Below are 19,760 nucleotides of genomic sequence, written 5' to 3' on the forward strand. Positions count from 1 at the left end.
ATTTGATTCAACTTCTCCTCACTTGTTAAACCATTTCATTTAAGTTAACAACAAATGTAAACGAGAGAAACATATTAACACTAACAATGAAACCATGGTAACTTGAAAAGATAAAAAAGGCCTACTTATACTCTTATTTAAAATATACACATTGAGATGAGAGTTCTTTCCTACTTATCCAAATTAAACAACACATTCACAACACCCTTTCCTTTCCTTTTTCTTTCCATTACTCAAACCAACCAACCCCATCAAACATCTTTAACCAAGTGTAAAATGTAAAGGTAACCACACTGCAGAGAGTTTCATCAGGCGACTCACTTCCATGCATCCCATCATAGTCTGCAATGGCTGCAAAATACAGTTAAGACATAAGCAAAACGATAAGCCAAGGCAGATAACGAAATGAGGGGATATACCGAAACGTCTGCCATCAGAACACGAGTCCATGTTACCGAGCAAACTGAGCTACTACCCTATAGTCCTACGGAGACTTCTCCTTTGTCACTAGTGTTGGTGTAATTGAGACAATTCCTATGAGGAACAAAGTGGCAATCGAGTTGAAATCATAGAGATCACCAATGGATTGCAGCTCTCCAAGAGCTATTCCAGCCTGTAGTTATAACAAGTAGTAGCATTTCAATAAAATATTCGAGCAAATGCTCTCAAGCCATTCAAATTTGTCACAGAAAGTGTGTTAATATACCTTCACGGTAACATAAGCAGCAGGTATGAGACCGATTAAAGTTCCGAAAAAGAATATATGATAAGGCACATCAACAATTGGAGAAGCAACATTGATAAAAGTATTAGGCAAAGTTGGAGTCAGTCTCAGGAAAAGCATGTAATTTAACAGCCTTTCTCTTCTTTTAGCCACCTGAGAGAGTTAACACAAATAGTTTAAACCATTTTGCAAGACAAATTGAAACGAGTAACAAACCGGGCCGAGTTTGCAATTCACCTGTGCTTGAAAGAAATTCAATTTGTCAGGCCAAAGTGAGAACACAAGGGGACGACCAATCATCTTTGACAAGAAATAGCAAGAAGAAGCACCAGCAGTTGCAGTAAAAACAACAAGAGCCACGCCTCTAAAGACACCGAAAAGGGATCCGGCGAGCAGAGACATGAACACAGTTCCTGGAATCATGAAAGTCTGCATGAAAATGTAAACAATGCAATAGCCCACCAGCACTTGGGCAGTGTAATCACTTGTGTAACTTTCAAGGTTTTCTCTGCACCAAAAAGGACAAAAGCCAATGAATATCTCATTACAACTATTTCTTTTGAAAATGTAGAATGAATTATACATGCATGCAAACCACAACATTCATAGAAAAACACAAATCTAACTATCAAACTGCTAAAGACAATCTTTGAACATTGTGCATCTGCATTATGCATAAATGTTATATGAAAGGGGAAAACAAAGAGAGTTCCACTCAACTCAAGCTAATAAAATGTTCTTGATGAATTTAAAAATTGAAATCCAATCTATCATAGATGACTGATTTTTATCTTTTATTTATGGGATTTACTAAAAGGTACCAAGTTTTAAAATTTTCCAAAATACAAGCTTAAATCGAAAACCCATATGAGCCCTTAAATCTAAAACCAACAAAACCACTCAATTTATTAGATTCAAACTCGAAACCCAGAAAAATTGTCACCAAAATTAAATCTTTAAAACACCCAATTGCAGCACCTATTATAAAAACTTCATAAAGATTAAACATTTACCACAAATTAAACATGCATGCAAACCATAAAAAGATAAAAATTGAAAAATGAAGAAAAAAACAAAAACTACCTGAGGATTTGAAGATCTTCAAGGCTACGAGGGAGCTTGAGAAAGCTATAGTCAGAAGAAGGCATGGTTAAGTAAACCCCAAGAAGACCAATAATGAATCCCAATACCACAGAGGAAGCCACAGTCACCTCCCAAAAACTCAATGGAAACTTATTATTGTTGACAATGGTGGTATTGGTATTGGTATTGGATCCCACCAACCCAGAAACCTTGGCATCTCTTTCATTCTCATTATTCATCATTTTCTCTCTGCCTACTATATTATTTTCCTTTATTTTCTCGGGGAAAAAAAAAGAGAGAGAGAAAAGGGGAGAAAGATAATGAAAGCCTCAATTCTCTCTTATTTCCTTTCCTTTAGAGGCACTTCTTCTTCTTCTTCTTCTTCGTCTGTTGTCTTCTTTGTTTCTCTCTCTACAAATTTTAGAGAGAGAAACTAAAGCAAAGGAAAGGGGTGGATGAGGAATATTCGCACTTTTATTTTTTGATATCAACTGCTTCCTTAAAAAATAAGCCTAATTTATATAATTGCAAAAAATATTTAGTACATAGATTTAGATTAATTAAGATTTTTTTTGTCTTAACTTTTATATGTACCAAATCATGTCTTTAAATTTTTTGGCCGTTAAAAATTCTCTTTTTGAGAAATTCTAACATGGATGAAAGTTTAGGGAGCATGATTTAATACATATTAAATTTTTAGAGACATGATATGATTTGATAGATATCAAAGTCTGGTTAGCATGGTTTAGTATAAAAATAATCACTAAAACAGTAAAATTGAATCTCAATAATCGAGGGGCATGATTTGGCACATGTGAAAGTTCGGGAAAAAAAATCTTAATTAGCCAAATATTTATTTGATAATATTATGGCAATTAGATTTATGGGTTTTTTTTAATTTTTTTTTTTATTTTACACTTTATTTTTTGTATTTTTATGGAATTTCATACAGAAATATCTAGCTAATAGAGTAATTTAAATCGCAATCAAAATCCGTAATCCTCATGAAAACTACTAAAGAAAATATCGGTGCATTCCAAACTGTAAATTTACAAAAAAAAAAAAAATTAAAACTAGTATATAGGATAATTCCCTTAAATTTATTTATTTTTGAGAAAAATAAAAATTCTTATAATAAGCATATTAAACAATAGTATAGATAAATAATGTTGTATACAAAAATAAGAATGAAAATTCCAATAGTACTTTTAACTAAAATACTAATAAATCGTCAGCACTTGAAGTATCAAAGAAGCGCGAAGAATAATAAAAATATGGTAATAATAATTCTATATTGTTCAATCTAGAATAAAAAGAAATAATGAAACAATCAACCATTCCAATAACAATCGTAAAAAATAATCGCACATAATTCATGGAGCCAATAAAAATTTGAAAATTCGCCAGATTAGAACATGAATAAGAATACTCATGTTACTAATGCAAATATATTTTGAGCTAATTGAGATACCTCCAACGTCCCAAAAAGAACCAAGACTAAAATCTTTCCATGTTCCAAAATGAAGCAAGACTAAAATCTCATATGATAAATGAATAAAGCCCTACCCATGAAATTTTAAAATAACATAACAATAACAAAATAGTATAGCAACACTATTATTAAAAATAAAAATAAACATAAAATAATAAAAATATAACTAATAATAGTCCCATGAAATTTTAAAAATTAGTCACTTTCTAAGATATATTAATTATGATAATTATTTTATTGATGGACCCCACCATGCTAGTGTCGTGTAATCCTCCACCACCTTCCTTTTGTCGTAAAATCCGAAAAACATGTGTATCTATGAGATATTTTCTAATCTTTAAATGAGAATTGTTAAAAAATATTATTATAAAAAAATGTTGAATACTATTAATGTTCAATAATAATACTCTTAAAAAAATTACAATTTTCTTAATATTAATTAATAAATTTGTGAATTCAATTAAAATAATAAATTTATGAAAATACATTGCAAAAAAATAAAATTGTGAAAATAAATAAGTTTCCACATAATTTTTTTTCCTTCTTCAAAATCGGTTTATAAAATAATCCTCTTAACCAACAAAATTTTTTCAAAAAAAAAATGCTTATTATATTATTAAATTAATTTTGTCGTTAATTGTTTGATTTTTTTTTAGAAAAATAAGAAAGAAGTGGAAGTAAGCCACGATAATAAGCATGTGATATTTTTAATGATTGCCACGTGGGTCAACTCATGCATGTGCACTGCTTACGTGTTTCACTACTCACTTCCACCTCATCACAATTTTATTAGTGTCAATCTGCAAATTACCATTATACCCTCTCTACCTTCCTGCAATTTTTTTTGTTATTTGTCCTTTATTTGGCCCCTCTTATACTAAAATAATTGTTGTTTAACTCTCTTGTTAGATATAATATTATTAGTAGTTAGGGGTGTTCATAAAATAGTCGATCTAATCCAAACCGTACAATCCAATCCAATTCAATCCGTAAAGTACAGATATTCGCACTTGTGTGGATTGGATTAGATTAGAAAATTCAAAATATTGGATGTTGATTGACATGTAAAAGTAACCGATCCAATCCAATCCACACATATTTATAACAAAATTAAAAAATTATATATACAAATAACATTTTAATATAAAGAAAATAGTAATTTAAAAGTCTAATACATACAATACAATTATATTGCAAAACTTAATAGATAAAATGTATATTTTATTCTCATATTTTTTTTTTACATACAATTTAAAATAAAATTAAATATTTTTTTTTATATATACAATTTTTCTTCTTCTTTTGAATTTGTTATTTGTTATTTTATTTATTTAATGTGTTGTTAGAGACATAAAATAACTATAGTTTGTTTTATTTTGTTGCTAGTTATGTGAAAAAAAAAATATTTTTTTTTATAAATATTAAATAATTTAATATTGAAAAGTAACCAATCCAAAGTAACCGATCCAATCCGCACTTTTGCGGATTGAATTGGATTGGATTTGAGCTATTGTGCGGATTGGATGTTGTTTGATCAAAAAAGTACGGATTGGATCGGATGAACAACCCTATTAGTAGTATAAGAATATCTTTAATATGGAGATGCTTAAAAAAAATAATTGATGGTATGAAAATATTTTTTACATGTTTTAATAGATGCTTATCATTAAAATAAAGAAAAATATGAAAGAAAATATATTATGACATCTTTTATATCTAGAGCTAGGCCACCGATTTAGGACCCTTCCAATTTTTGGAGCTCAAAATAAAAAAAAAAATCATTATAATAAAGTAAAATGGATAAACAATATAATTTTTTTCATAAATTGTTGGTGACGGACACATTGCTGAATTATGCTTTATTGGACCAATAAGTTTTAAATAAATAGGCCATCCTATTTTTGTTACATAGCCTTACTGTTTTTTTATAAATGGATCAACCTATTCTTTATGGATTATTTATATAAAAAAAAACACACACACATACACAAATATAAACAACAACAAAAATTACAAAATATAGTTCTACAGAATTTTAAATTTTTTTACAGTTTTTTAATGTATTCTTATATAGTTTTCTTATTATTTTATTGTTGATTTTTTATTATTTGTATATTATTTTTATGTTGTTTTAATATTATTTAGGTATTATTTTCATATAGTTTTCTTATTATTTTTGTATTATTTTTATAAATACCGTAAAAATATAAAAAAAATATCTTTAAATGTAAAAATATAAAAAATTTACCAAAAATAAGAATTTATGTAAATTTCTCATATGCTGATCATGATATGAGCTTATGACAAAATTGATACTTTTTTTCCTAATTTTTAAACAATATTTAAATTTTTAAAGTATAAATAATAATATTGTTGTAGTTTTAATTTTGAAAAAAATATACATGAAGTACTTATATTAAATTTTTTATATTTATGAATTTAATTCGTATTTTTATTTCGTATTTAGGTATCTTATTTTCGTACCAATATATTTGTACTTTTATGTCAAACGAAGCGAGAGATCATATTTCTTGTGTTGTATGATACTTGTGGCGGGTTTTCCTACAGTGCAAACAAACCAACTTGAATATACAACTCTAATCCCCACTCTTAATAAATTGAAACATAAGAACATAGTAAATTGTGTGCATGGCCTATCCTTTCCTACTTGACAAGACTGTCAATTTTGTGTGCAGCATGAAGGTATTTGGCTAATGAGGATAGATATGATATAGGGTGACAATTTGTTAAAGGTTGTTTAGGATTCTTTTCACAAACTCAAAATTTCAAGCACCAACTTCTCACTTTTCCAATTTTGAAGTAATTAGGCGCAACAAATAATATTTCCTCTTGAGAACAAGTAAGTAAAAGGGTATCCAAGGAAAGATTCCAATTCTTGTTAAAATTTAGAATTAAGTAATTGATAATAAAAAGAGTAATTCTAATAATTCTTGAGGTAGAATGGAATAGGATTGTAACTTTAATGTCAATTGGTTAATTGACATTTTATTTTTAGATATTAGTAATATAAGTCTAATAATTTTTGAGGTAGAACTGAATATGAGTGTAAATGGATCGGATCAGATCTAATTCAGTTATGCTTCGACCGGATCCAGATCATATAATGATCTGCCCTACCTACCCCGCTAAATCAAATACTCGAATCGAATCAAATCTGACCTGACTTGATATGATCCGACTCGATTGTTTTTTATGTAAGAAATTTAATTTTATATCTAAACTTATAATTTTTTATACATTTTAAATTTTGTATTAGTATTATTTAATACAATACTATGTGGGTAATGACTTGTATTAATAGATTGTGTAAAGTTATAATATATTTTTAATAAACTTGACCCAACACCAACTATGAGTCGGGTCCCAGTTCTCGGGTTTGGGTCCAGGTCTCAGGTCAGGTTTTGGATTCAGGTCTAGGTTTCAGGTCTCGAGTTTGAGTCCCAGTCCGGGTCCCGAGTGCAGGTTTGGGTCTCGAGTCTCGAGTCCCGGGTTCGGTCCGGGTCGTGGGTCTAGGTTGCGGGTTCAGTTTTGGTCCTGAGTTTGGGTCTGGCACCCGGGTCTCGAGTTCGGGTCCAGCTATTGGGTCCAAGTCCCGAGTCTGGATCCCAAGTCTAGGTCTCGGGTTGGGGTTGGGTCCAGGTTCGGGCCCGGGTCCTGGGTCCCGTGTCCAGGTCGGCATCCGGGCCTAGGCCCCGAGTGCGAGTCTGGGTCTCGAGTCTCAAGTTCAGTCTGGGTCGCGGGTTTAGCTCGCGGGTCTCGGGTCCGGGTCCAATTCCTGGGTCTAGGTCCTGGGTTCGGATCCCAGGTCTAGGTCTCGAGTTTGAGTCTCGGTCCCAGGTTTGGGTTTGGGTCTGGATGTGATCTCAAGTCTTGGGTCTAGGTCCGATGTCCTAGTTCCGGGTCCGGGTCCGATGTCCTAATTCTGGGTCCGGGTCCGATGTCTTAGTTCCAGGTTTGGGTCCGAGTCTTGAATTAAGTTTTTTTTTTTTTAATATATTGAAACTGTATCGGATCAGATCCAATTTGAAAAAAAAATTAAGCGGGGTGGAACGGATCTAATCCGAGATTTAATAAGTATCCAAATGTTTTAGATTGGAACTTCGACCCGATCCAACTAAATGGATTTTTTTGATATGCTTAGAATCAAAGGCCATTGTGGGCGAATGAGCTTAACTGGAATGAGTGAGATTACATTTTTTTTTTTGATTACTTGGTTATATCTACAATACTTCTTAGGAAGAAGCAAGTTATCTCATATTTTTTTTTTTACTTTCCTTGAGTATTATGGCTTCATTCTCATCTTGCAATGGAAGAGATTTTATTCAATTTGTGAACAAACACAAAGGAATGATCTTTTTTACTAAAGTTCAAACTTTTTCAAAAGTCAAGCCTCCAATTGGCCCAAGGTATACTACATTCTCAATTCTTTTTCCCTAATTACTCAAGCAAGACAATCATTGTATGAAGAATTGAACTAAACTCATGCAGCAAGGTTAGATTAATCCAATACAACAGTAACAATTACAACATTGTAGCTGTACTGTTGGCAATGGATAATAGCTTTTCACTACAAGAGTGATAAACACTTGTGCACAATTTAGTTCGAGAAGAAATATAAAATCCCAAGTTATTCGAAAAATTTGGTAAACACACCCTAAATAATATTTTACTCTAAATATTTTACACAAAAATCCATTACCTTTCACAAGATCAATTCTACAAATGTGACTGATTCAAAAATTTTATTGTGTGGTAGTTTAATTATTATAAAAAATATTTGGTTTTACTGAAATTTACCATTACTCTTACAAAATTTATATAACTTTGTGAAGGTTTAATTATTATAAAAATTATAATGGGATTTTTTTGTTATTTTGATATATATATATAATTATAAAATTCATTTTTAACAATGTTAAAATTTGAAATGTAATTTTTGTCTTTTAATGAGAGCTAGATTAACAAATAATTTTATAATCCTAACTAGCCAACCAAATTAGAAGACACAAATTTAGAAACAGTAAACATATTGTTTGGATAGTTAGATTAATATTAAGGCCTAACAAAGAGATAGTTAGATTAAGATATTCAACAAATACTGTTTTGGTCTCCAAATTAAGAGTGTTGTTCAATTACAAGCATTACAGTGGAATCTTCATTTAAAAATATTTTATTTAAGAATAATTTTTAATTTATTATACATATAAAAAAAATTAATCCTAATTTAAATTAATTATAAAAAAAATAACTTTTAAATTATAATTAGTCATGTATTAAAAAATTACATCTTTATATAATAATAATTATATTTTAATAAAATATATATAATATATAAATTTATTTATATCAAATTAATAATTATATTTTAAAAAAAATACGCGTATAAATAATGATTGTTTATTGTTATTGTTATTACATTAATATTTTTTAGTATTTTTTTTTCTATAATATTAATTAGAATATAATTTATTTAGTCTCAATTATATGTTTACAAAGAGATTTGACTGTAATTCTATTGTATTGTATTCTATTCTAATCGATACGTTAATACAAAGACTCTTACGCCCTTTTATTTTATTACTCTCTTTAACAAGTTTGTTAATCATTTCATGGGATCTTAACACATTAGTCTCTAAACTTGCTCAAATTGATTCATATGAGAAACATGCCAAAGCTTTCTCTATATTTAGCAAAAAAAACTAAATTGAAACAAATGACAACTTAATCAACAAACACTTTTATTTTTCAAATCAAAAGCCTTTCATCATAAGCATATATATACTATAACAACAAAGGTGACATGACAAGATCTAATTGCACAATGAAACCCTTGAATAGTTGTGAGAGAAATATTAAACTCAAAATAAGGATTGGATCAAGTATGTCATGAACACAATGAAAAGAAATGTATCTACCTCAGCAGTAAACGTGAGCATACATGTTGCCTTTTAAATGACAGAAAAAGCTTACTTTTACACTCTCCTCAACTTCCTTAATTCAATATAACAACAAAAACGGAATATAAAAGACAAGAGGTGACAGATCGTTGTTATTGGTACACTTTATTATCGGATCTCAGATATTTTGATTAAGTAAATAATATGATAAATTGTAACCACTCATAACATGTCACATCGGTATGGTGTTTTGGAGAATATCTTATGAGGTAGAAAGCTTAAGTGGAAAAATATAAGAATACTATACGGATTAAAGAATGTTACTCTTAAAATTTATATTGATACCACAATGATATTGATGCTATACTTTTTTAAAAAAAAAATAAAAATTAAAAGTGTAATATATATAATAGTTTAATAAAGAAAAAGATTTATATATACATATAATAATGTGTAAAATCATAATTATAGCATTGTTGAAAGATGTTATAGTGTTTTTAAAAGTAAGGATGCTAAAAATAATGTAAAAGAAAGATAAAATAAATTATTATATCTTTAAATGATATAGAGATATTTAACACTTTTAAAAAATACTACTATTAGAGGTGCTCTAAAAACATCTCAGAGTGAAGAAATATAGTTTGCACTATTGGTCCCACCCGACACTTTTATTGTTTTAGCCAATTACAATTTTTGTTTTGTTTTTTTAATTAAAAATTTAAAAGGACATCAATGCCTATTTTAGAAACTTTTTATTATCTCGCAAGCATTGGTATCCACTTTAACGAGTAATGGAGCAGGATCGGACGTAATTTTATATATCTAAAGCGAGTTTGGATCAAGGTCGAAGGTGATACTACCTATCTCATATTCAATCCAGATATATAGTTTCTAAACTTTCCATATAGTTTTCTAATTATTACGTATTAACTTGCTGTGTAATTAATAAAGCTTTTTAATAAGTAAAATATTTATTTATTTTATAGTCAATATCTTATTTTTTATTTTCATTTTCATTTTCATTTTAAATTACATTATATTATTTGATTCTTCTTCTTATAATTTCAATTTTAATGGGTACCTAATAAATCCCTTAATCCAAACTCATTAGGAATTAAGCGTAGCCCAAATCCATTGGAGATTAAGTGAGGCTTAAACCGATTAAGGATTAGGCGGGATGAGGGCCGAAACAGTGATGGATAACAGTAAGGTTGGAAAATGTGTTACCCAATTATTACCGAGGAAAGTATACTTTTATACCCACTTTTTATTTTTTATTTTAATTTTTACCTTTAATTTACTATCCTTCAATTTATATCCAATTTTATAAGTCATATTCTCATGATATGCATTAAGAACTCTAATTTTGATAACTCATGTAAAATTATATTTAGTACTTTAATTATAAAATAGATTATTTATTAATTAAAATTATATATAATTAATGTATAATAAAAATATGGGACTTTTTCATTTTTATACTTCAAAAAAGTTTTTTTTTTTTTTTTTTTGTATTTTTACAAAATACATAAAAACTCCTATAACAACTAGCCTTGCAACTTAAATTGCAACAAAAAATCGTATAAAAATTTTAACTGCAATTAGAGCTGCAACCACTTTAGAAACTTAAACTGTAAATTAAAAAAAAAATAATATATAAAGTAATTCCCCTATAAATAGATATTTTCAACTTATCCCATTATTACCCAACCAATTTTCATCCTAGCCTCAAAATACAAATGCCCAATATTATTACTAGATCCAATTCAGAGATCTCCTTCCTTCTCACTATCTACCATATTCTCTCTTTTCTCTCTAAAAAGACAAGAGAGAGAGAGAGAAATCAAACAAAGCAAAATATTATTAGTACTTTTTCTTCTCTTCTGATATTATTAACTCCAAAAAGCAACTCCTTTCTTTCTTATTTCTTCTTCAAATATAAGAAGCACTCACTAAGTCAGAAAGAGAAATAGTAGACTAGAGTAGCTGCTGTGCTGATAAACAATAGTAGCAGACGACATTAAATTCAGAAACGTTGACGTGTCAAAAACCCAGTCAAAATTAAATTAAAAATAAATAAATAAAAAAACATATTTTGGTTTCCATTAAAACATGACTCCACTCCTTCTCCTCACTCTTCACCACTATCCTTTTCTTTTTACTTTACAATATTCAAACTCAACCATGAATCCATCCATGGCTTTACTATCTCCTGCTCCGTCTCCCTTCACCAACCTCAATTCGTGGGCCTCATCACCCAGCCCAACACCATCGCCTACTCCAAGCCCAACTCAACCAATTGTTGGGCCCACTACAAACCCAATAACAACAACAACAACCCAAGTAGACCAATCTTCTCCGCCACCGACAAGGTTACCTGTTGATTTTAGTCCGCCATTGATAGCCATGGTAGTTGTTGTAGCCACTGCTTTCTTGGTCGTCACCTACTCTCGATTATTCTCCCGCCACGTCATCCCTCCTGTTCTCAGGGTTTTGCGTCGTTGGAGAAGACGCCGTCGACGTAGTAGTAGACGATCGTATCTTCCTTCCTCGGCTGGCGATTTAGACTCGTTGCCGTACGATTCATCGCCGTTTGAAACCAGTGATGGTTTTCATGTTTTCTCACCTTATGGACTCGATGATTCGATAATCAAAACTATTCCTCTTTCTATTTATACGGTGGTCAACAAAGGCGGCGGACCTCATCGCGATTGCGCTGTTTGCTTAATAGAATTTGAAGAAGACGATTACGTCCGTACTCTTCCTGTTTGTTCCCACGCTTTTCATGTGGATTGTATTGATATGTGGCTTCGTTCCCACGCTAACTGTCCTCTCTGTCGCGCCGTGATATTTCGTCCGGAATCGCCGTTTATTCCGCTCATGGCGGCTAGGATCAGACCGAGTCTTGACGATGCCATTTTTAGGAGCATCGCACTCGAGCCGCTTAACGAAACACTAGCACCGGAATATGCATCGTCTACAGTAACGGAAATCACGCCTTGCATCGAGGAACAATCGCCGAGGAGAAATAGTTACAACTTCAACGCTAATCATTCCGAAGATCACCGAATCATCAACAACAGAGATTTCATACTGAAAAGATCGTACTCGTTCGGATTCGAGCGGAGTGGAGCATCGGAACGAATGATGGTAACAGAGCCCGCTACAGCATCACCGTGGAGATACAGACGAGGAAACAACTTCTGGAGCAAAAGACCATCGCCATTCGGTTCTTTAAGCAAACCTAGGGTTTTCTCATTCCGTTACTACAGAGGAATGAAATCACCTTTCTTCCGTCGAAACAGAGGCTTTTTCGGTTTATCAGAATCAAGCTCAAGATTCTCCAACGGAGGAGGAGGAGGAGGATCATCACGAAGAACAAAATCAATGACGAGTCCGATGTTCATGAGACCATCTTCGTCGTCGTTACACTCGTCTAGCCGGCTCCGGTGCGGTGATCCCGAGGCACTTTTATCACCGGAGAGATTCAACCGCAGATAACAAAAATAAATAAAGCAAAAATTAGGCGGGACACGTGGAAGAAGATGTTTGGTGAATGTATAAAGTAAAGAGGTTACCGTAAACATACCGGGCGGTGAGGGTGGGAGATTTGAAAACCCCAAGATTATGAGTAGTAATGAGGTCGGACCGCTTTTATTAATGGGGTTTGAAAAAGCTCTGTCTGTGAGTCACAGTAAGAGAGAAGAAGAAGCTTTAAAGCTCTGTCTTTGCCAATTTAATGGATTTTGGAGGTTTGGCCATGGCATTAAATGCTTACCCGAAAATAAAAAAAAAAAAATCAGAGAAAGCGAAAGTTGATTATTATTATTATTATTATTATTATTATTATTATTATTGCAATGAAGAAGCACAGATACCAAAATTCACTTTTTTCTATTATTTTTTTTAATTATTATTATTTTTTTCTGTGTTAGAGAAGTGTTTGGGGGCTTTGGGAGAAGAGAAGAAGAAAGAAGATTTTCCAGGTAAGCTGTTAGATATAATAAGAAGCAAAGAGTCATTAATGTAAGGGAAGATTCAGAGCTCTGTTGTTGTAGATTTTGTTTGCCAACAACACCATAAAAACTATTGACTTTTTTTGTATTTATATTTATTTTTTGGGGGGTAGTTGGTTGGTTGCCATTATTTATTTGTTTATTTTTGTTTTTATAATTGAAGAAAAGGTTTAAATGCAAATACCATTTTTATTGTTCACTGAATCACTACTATTTTGTAGTTATGTTATACAATAAATTATTATTTTACCCTCTTTTCTTTAATGTATTAATTTGATAGAGGTGTCCATTAAACTACTCACATCATACATATCTCGTCTGCACTATACTACTATACATGCAGTGTGGTTTTAGGATCTGCTGTGCGGTTGTGATTTGAAATTACGCAATGTACAGTTGCGATTTAGGTTTCATAAATGAGATTTAATTATTGGTTTTGTTTTATCTAATTAGAAGTGTTAGTTTATTTAAGCTTATATTATCAATTATATACATAAATTTATATTGATGGATGACAAAAAATAGCATGTTTAAAAAATATATAGTGTATATCATAGTTTATACTACATTAATTATTGAGCTCATTTATGTATTTTGTACGATAGCTTTATATATATATATATTTTTATTGTTTTGTTCAAACATTTTCAGAATTTTGTGCATTTTTATTGTAGTGTTTAATTATTAAATTAGTTAGTGATTATTGCAAACTGCCCACATCACACTGTACCACACTTTTTTTGTGGTGCAATTTATGCAGTTTTGAGCTCTATGTGGTGCAGCCTGCAAGTGTGGTGCAGTCCAAAAAATTAGTTAAAATTGTACCACTCGCAACACAAACACCCTTATTATTTAGTGCTTTCACACCCATCACCTATCAAGAGCAATGTTCCATCACTTCGGGATCAAGATCAAAGAAGTGGGTCTCGAGGAAAGAATGTACAACCAACTCAAGGGCGAAGCCAAGAGCTATTTCAAGAACCTCGTCAAACCTCCTCAAGAGACCATCTTGCTTGTGACAGACGAGCTAATGGTGTGGAGCCAAGAAGAGATGCCTCTCGTGACTTGCCAAGGCAAGAAGAGGCACACACCAATTATTAAGAGACAAGAAGGGTTGCTTCTCATGGCTTTCATACACAATATCAAGCTCCAAGAAAGGAAAGGCGAGAACTTGCGAGAAAACCAAGCTTCTCATGGGCCCCAACTTAGGGAGCATAGACGAGAAAGATAACACATTTCGTGACAACTATGCTCGCCAAAGACAGTCACCAAAGAAGAGGGAACTCGAGCTTATATTGCTCAACCATCGCCACAGTAAGAAACCAAAAAGTAATGATATGTCTACACATAATTCACACACAAATTTGACACACACTTATGTGACAAGTAACTTCAACCGAACATCTTTATTAAAGATAGATCCCACTAATCAAAACTAACTCGCGACATGGGTGTGTGTAAATTATGTGTGTATGTAACTCTTTTGGGGCATTTGGTACAAGGGTTAAACTTGATGTGAATGTTAAACGTAACTCATGTTTAGTAAATTAAATTTTAATGACCAAGTTTGTGTTTCCAACTAGGTCTTACTAAATTAAAATTATGGATAATTACATAAGGCACTATTTTCTGTAAAAAATTATATTTTTAAGTTTAAAGATTTTTTTATATATATTTTTACGGTTTCTCATAGAAATAACACGAAAACAACAAAAAAATTACATAAAAGTAACATGAAAATAACATCTAAATAATATCAAAATAACATACAAATAACAAAAAATCAACAAGATTACAACATAAAAAAAACGTATTATCTGTAAATAAAATCAAAAAAATTGTAAAAAATGTTTAAAATTTCGTAAAACCGTATTTTTGTAATTTTTTTGTTGTTTTGTATATTTGTGAAATAATCTCTTAAAATAATGGTAATGTTAACCTATTCTAATACGAGTTTCATATTTTCTTAATTTAAACTCCCTCCAACTCAAACTCACATAACAAACACCCCATTTGTATTTTTGATGTCTGAATAATTATAATCTCAAACACGTATAAAGTAAAAGAGACACACGTATAACAAATTGTTTTAACTTTATTATGTTTTAAACAATTACGATCTTAATTGTCATATGAAAAATTGAGAATAAAAATAGTATGAGGTTAAGAATCCCTTAATCTCCATCCTTCTTCACTAAAGTCCACCAACTAAAACCTTTTATACCAAAATTTGTATATAAAACTATTTTTATTGCTTTGGAGTTCTTTTGGAGAAGGCTATGATGAGAACATTCTTCCTTTTCTGTTTTGCTAAGAATTTCTATTCATTTTCATTAGATGAATCAATAATTTAGACAAATATCAGCACAAGAGAAATATTTACCAAGAAATATTTGATCAATATGAAATATTTGATCAAAAGAAAAACCATATACAAGTTCCTCACATATATGCAAACAAAATCTTTGTTAAAAGATGAAGCTTTTTGATGTGAATGTTGTTGATTAATTGAAGATTCATATTACATTTACTCAATTCTAATCCTAATGCATATAACATGTTCAAGCTTCCATATGCAAAACCAATGGAAATACTTACAGAATAACCAAGTATGGAGCTGTGCTAGCAAACTAACAACAAATCAAGTCGTGACACGGCTACACCGACACCAGAATGCAGTTCCTCCACTCCTTCCTCTAGCAACAGCTATTTCTTCATCAATGTAAAACCACACAAAGAAAGGATCTTTGTTACTCGGTTCTCTGTCATCCTTTTCGCCAAGACTAATCTCCAATGGTTTCAAAGGTCCAATTTTTATCCTAATGCTCTCAAAGATGAAAGCAAGAATTCTTGTTTTCCATGAAAGTCTTCCTTCAAAAGTCAAGGCTCCAATTGGCCCAAGGTATACTCCATTCTCAATTCTTTTTCCCTGGTAATTCAGTCAAACAATCATTAGAGAGAGTCTCTCTTTAAACTTGCTCCAAATTGAAACTATTAACAACATAAAGATCTTAAGTCTTACTGCAGCATCAAACCTCTGAACAGCTGTTAGAGGGAAATATCGACCGCCTTTCAATTGTTTCTGCAAATCAAGTAACCGAAAACTCAATAACCCTACACTATTTGGGAACCAAGAAACTATAACAATTGCTATGTAGATACTCAAGAGGGGCTCGAAACTCAGACCTTGTGGGAGCAAACCACATATGCCTGACCATTCGAGTTAAACCCCTCTTAGGTACAAAAAAGAAAAACTCAAATAAAGATTGAACCAACAAATGTATGTTATGCACACAATGAACATAAATGTATGAACCTCAGCAGTAAAAATGAGCATCCATGTTCTACCAGGAGATTCCGAACCACCAAGTGTAGCAAGAAAATTAGAGGGATCGATTTTCGCCTTTTCAATGACAGAAAAAGCAGATAGGATCTCCTCTTTTGGTACTTTTCTTGTTTTTGCAGCTTCCTTAAGCACTTTTACACTCTCCTCAACTTCCTTAATTCACAACAAGAACAACAAAAACTGAATGAAAAAACACAAATACCAAAATATGAACAAACACATCAATGTGACAATGAACTATAATTCTGCTTATCCTTAAACATTTGGAAGATGTTAACTTTATTAAAAGTAAGAGTCATCGTAGTATCAAGTGGATAAACCAAAAAGACAAATATTTTCTTTTGGTATTAAAATTTAACCACTCTACTCTTCTCAATTCCATTAATTCATCGCTAATTAGGATTTTTGCCCCTAAACTTTGACATATACCAAATTATGCTCTCTGAATTTTTATGACCGTTAAAAATTCTCCCTAAACTATTAAAATTATCGAATTTAAGAATTTTTGTCCAATTTCATTTAATTGTACTAATTTAGTGATTGTTTATGTACTAAATCATGCTCCTCAGACTTTAATATTTACCAAATGACGCCCTTCGAACTTTAATATGTGCCAAATCACACCCCTTGAACTTTTATTTATTTGAAATTTTTACACCAAAAATCTGTTTTGCACATTTTATTACTGTTTTACTCCTACACGCCTACATCAACATTTTTACTTACCATCTTTATTTTATTACAATAATACCACTTACACACCATTCTCATGCACAGACACATGTGTCATCCCCATCACACATCAATCAACTTCCACTCTCTTCTTTCTCTTTTTTTCTTTTCTATCACACATCAATCAACTTCCACTCTCTTCTTTCTCTTTTTTCCTTTTCTTTTCATTTGATTTTGGATTTTCTTTCAGTTTTTTTTTTGTTTGGAAGATCAATAACCTCCATTGTTGAAGCATAACTACTCATTATTCATCACGATTTTTTCTCTCTCATTTTTTGTTCTTCCAAAAAATTTCAACTCTCACTCAACCCACGATTTCTCAAGTTTTTTTCCCTCTCAGTTTATTCTTGTTTCAAATTTCTTTATAAAATGGTCATCACTCGTTCATCCTCATCTCTTTCCCCAGTTCAGAAAAAAAAATCGAAAATGGGCTTGAAATCTTTGGCTAACAAAGCAAAGGGTAAACGTCCGATTGTTGAAGAGAAGAAATCGAAGCTCAATGTGGAGGAGCAAATGGTTGAAGAAATTTCTAGTGAAAAAGCTAGTGCCTCTGCCGAAGTTTGAACAGAGGTTGGTTTTCAGTTTCATTTTCGTTTCCCCCCATTTTAAACATTTTCTTGTATTTCCATTTCATCGTTTTGGTTTTTTCTGGTTTGTGATATTTTAGGTTTTTCATTTTAAAATTTCGTTTGGTTTTCTTTGGATTTTTAGGACTTTATTTTTGTTTAATCAATTTTATTTTGTTCTTGGGTTTGGCATTTTAGTTTGTTTCTTATTATTTTCGTTCCATTTTTGTTGTGTTTTATGTTCTGTTTCTGTTTCTAGTTTTTTTTAGATATTTTGAAACATTTGTTTTTGTTTTAGTGTCTCTAATCAGCGGGTTTTAGTTTTTTTTTTCTAGTTTTTTAATAGTTTAATATGTTTATGTATGATGTGTTTTGGGAATATTATTAGGTATAGTTGTTTGCTGTTCTTTTTTAGGTAACAATTCGATTTAGATGTTTGTAGTTTATATTCGTAGAGTTGTTTCTGCTTGTCAGTTTGTTTTTAGTTTTTTTATAGTTTTATTATAGTTTGTATACTTGTTTATTTACAATTTATATTTATTGCTGTTAATAAACTATAATAAAACTAAAATGAAACTATTAAGAAACGTTTAAATTTATTTCAGAAACTAACTATTTCTCAAAGTGTTTTCTCCTTTTCTTATTTCCAAAATAAATTCTTGCAAACAATTAAATTAAACTAATATAAAATAATGATGCAACTGTAAATCAACTTGAAAAACCACAACACTTAATTCAATTTAATATAGTTGTGGTCATTGTGCTTTTTCATCAGTTTTATTTGAATCAGATCAATTGAATTAATAGTTGTATTTTTCTCGCTTTGGTTTCATTTTGGTTGTTTTGCAGTTTTGAAACGAGCGCGTATTTTCATCTTCATGGTTCGCTCTGTACAGCTGAAGGCTTAGTGCATGTGGTATTTTTGTAAATATTTGTATGTGGACTGTATAAATGTTTAATGGGCCGGCCCAAAGTATTTTTGTAATTTTTTTCCCTTTTTTGTATTTTTTTGTTTTTTTCCCTATTTATTTATACTTTCTTTACTAAAATTAGACAAAAATCTTTAAATCTAATAATGTAGTTCAGAGGATATTTAATGACCAAAAAAAATTCAGGAGCATGATTTGATTCATGTCAAAGTTCGGATGGTTAAAAATCCTAATTAACCTTCATGAAAAAGAAATAAAATACCAGTACAGTTCTAAACAAAATTCATAAAATAAAATAAATCAAATTCAAAAGAGGGTTTCTTTGGAAAAACATACTCTGTTGGGTTGAACTTGAAGAGGGGTGGTAGCACCTTGTTCATTAAAGGTTGCTTTTGTTCCGAGTCTCTGAAATCTTTGAAGCTTGATGGGTATGGGGTCAAAATGTGATGAGGTTTGTGGAGGGAAAATTGAGTGGCTGAGGGAGTTTTGAGAAGAAATAAGAGGTACCCTTTTGGGAAAAATGGAAGATAACAAGTGGAGATGGAAGAGGGAAGTTGTTTGTGAAGCCATTGATTCTAATTACCTTCGTTTTGGAAGGTGAAGCTTCCATTTTTCGTTTCACCCAGTTTTGAAATGATCTTAAGTCCCACCCACCTAGTGGATCAGATTTTTTTGTTAATTTCTTTTTTCAGATTTTTGTTTTATGTTAAGATAAGAAAAAAAAAACAAAAAACAAAAAAAGAAGTTAGCAACGACATTTATAATAGAGGAAGTAAACTTGTCGTTTCTTACATTAGAACATATGTTCTCTTTCTAATTAGTGTCCATCCATGCTACTAATTGCATTTAAAAAATAATTCATTTCACATTTTTCTTACTTATTTATTAAGTATTTTTACACCATATACTTCAATTTTTAACATTTTTTCTTTTCTAATATGGGGTAATTTTTTT

The 19,760-nt window shown here is 30.9% G+C and overlaps 3 protein-coding genes and 1 long non-coding RNA gene across 8 annotated transcripts; 2 read left to right on the forward strand and 2 right to left on the reverse strand.

Annotated features, from left to right (window-relative positions):
• Window positions 1–98: 98 nt before the first annotated feature.
• LOC115716871 (uncharacterized membrane protein At4g09580) lies at window positions 99–2,308 on the reverse strand. 3 transcript variants are annotated; one of them, XR_009687992.1, is made up of 5 exons: window positions 1,808–2,308; window positions 962–1,232; window positions 707–877; window positions 420–613; window positions 99–342 (listed from the first exon to the last, which is right to left on the reverse strand). XR_009687992.1 is itself a non-coding variant. In XM_061115970.1 (4 exons), exons 1-4 carry the CDS (start codon window positions 2,047–2,049, stop codon window positions 485–487), a joined length of 813 nt encoding a protein of 270 aa, XP_060971953.1. In that variant the 5' UTR covers window positions 2,050–2,308; the 3' UTR covers window positions 99–484. The 3 variants fall into 3 exon arrangements, 1 of the variants encoding a protein (XP_060971953.1); XR_009687991.1 differs by having other exon boundaries at window positions 99–351; XM_061115970.1 differs by having other exon boundaries at window positions 99–613.
• Window positions 2,309–11,258: 8,950 nt separating this feature from the next.
• On the reverse strand, window positions 11,259–19,479 carry LOC115716725 (uncharacterized). The gene is made up of 5 exons (XM_030645604.2): window positions 19,143–19,479; window positions 16,550–16,732; window positions 16,256–16,315; window positions 12,807–16,162; window positions 11,259–12,685 (listed from the first exon to the last, which is right to left on the reverse strand). The coding sequence occupies exons 1-4, from the start codon at window positions 19,374–19,376 to the stop codon at window positions 15,875–15,877; spliced, it is 765 nt and encodes a 254-aa protein (XP_030501464.2). The 5' UTR covers window positions 19,377–19,479; the 3' UTR covers window positions 11,259–12,685; window positions 12,807–15,874.
• LOC115716724 (RING-H2 finger protein ATL65) lies at window positions 11,330–14,812 on the forward strand. Of its 3 annotated transcripts, none has more exons than XM_030645603.2 (3): window positions 11,330–12,969; window positions 13,153–13,203; window positions 13,994–14,812. In XM_030645603.2, the coding sequence occupies exon 1, from the start codon at window positions 11,330–11,332 to the stop codon at window positions 12,716–12,718; it is 1,389 nt and encodes a 462-aa protein (XP_030501463.2). In that variant the 3' UTR covers window positions 12,719–12,969; window positions 13,153–13,203; window positions 13,994–14,812. The 3 variants fall into 3 exon arrangements, with proteins under 3 accessions (XP_030501463.2, XP_060971954.1, XP_030501462.2); XM_061115971.1 differs by having other exon boundaries at window positions 13,158–13,203; XM_030645602.2 differs by having other exon boundaries at window positions 11,330–13,203.
• LOC133038023 (uncharacterized) lies at window positions 17,219–18,896 on the forward strand. Its single transcript, XR_009687993.1, has 2 exons — window positions 17,219–17,881; window positions 18,727–18,896. It is a non-coding gene; the product is annotated as an uncharacterized LOC133038023 (long non-coding RNA).
• Window positions 19,480–19,760: the final 281 nt, after the last annotated feature.

The sequence above is a fragment of the Cannabis sativa genome, chromosome 5 (assembly GCF_029168945.1).
Source record: "Cannabis sativa cultivar Pink pepper isolate KNU-18-1 chromosome 5, ASM2916894v1, whole genome shotgun sequence".
In the NCBI taxonomy this organism is placed as follows: Eukaryota; Viridiplantae; Streptophyta; class Magnoliopsida; order Rosales; family Cannabaceae; genus Cannabis; species Cannabis sativa.

What these genes read in the sequence shown, in the direction of transcription:
- LOC115716871 (XM_061115970.1), bottom strand. Translation starts at nt 2,049, where the DNA reads ATGATGAATAATGAGAATGAAAGAGATGCCAAGGTTTCTGGGTTGGTG. An exon ending in GAAGATCTTCAAATCCTCAG is followed by an intron (nt 1,233 to 1,807) that starts GTAGTTTTTGTT and finishes TTTTTGGTGCAG; the next exon opens with AGAAAACCTTGAAAGTTACA. An exon ending in CTGCTTATGTTACCGTGAAG is followed by an intron (nt 614 to 706) that starts GTATATTAACAC and finishes TTATAACTACAG; the next exon opens with GCTGGAATAGCTCTTGGAGA.
- LOC115716725 (XM_030645604.2), bottom strand. Translation starts at nt 19,376, where the DNA reads ATGGCTTCACAAACAACTTCCCTCTTCCATCTCCACTTGTTATCTTCC. An exon ending in TGCTCATTTTTACTGCTGAG is followed by an intron (nt 16,316 to 16,549) that starts GTTCATACATTT and finishes CTTGATTTGCAG; the next exon opens with AAACAATTGAAAGGCGGTCG. An exon ending in TTCAGAGGTTTGATGCTGCA is followed by an intron (nt 16,163 to 16,255) that starts GTAAGACTTAAG and finishes CTGAATTACCAG; the next exon opens with GGAAAAAGAATTGAGAATGG.
- LOC115716724 (XM_030645602.2), top strand. Translation starts at nt 11,330, where the DNA reads ATGACTCCACTCCTTCTCCTCACTCTTCACCACTATCCTTTTCTTTTT.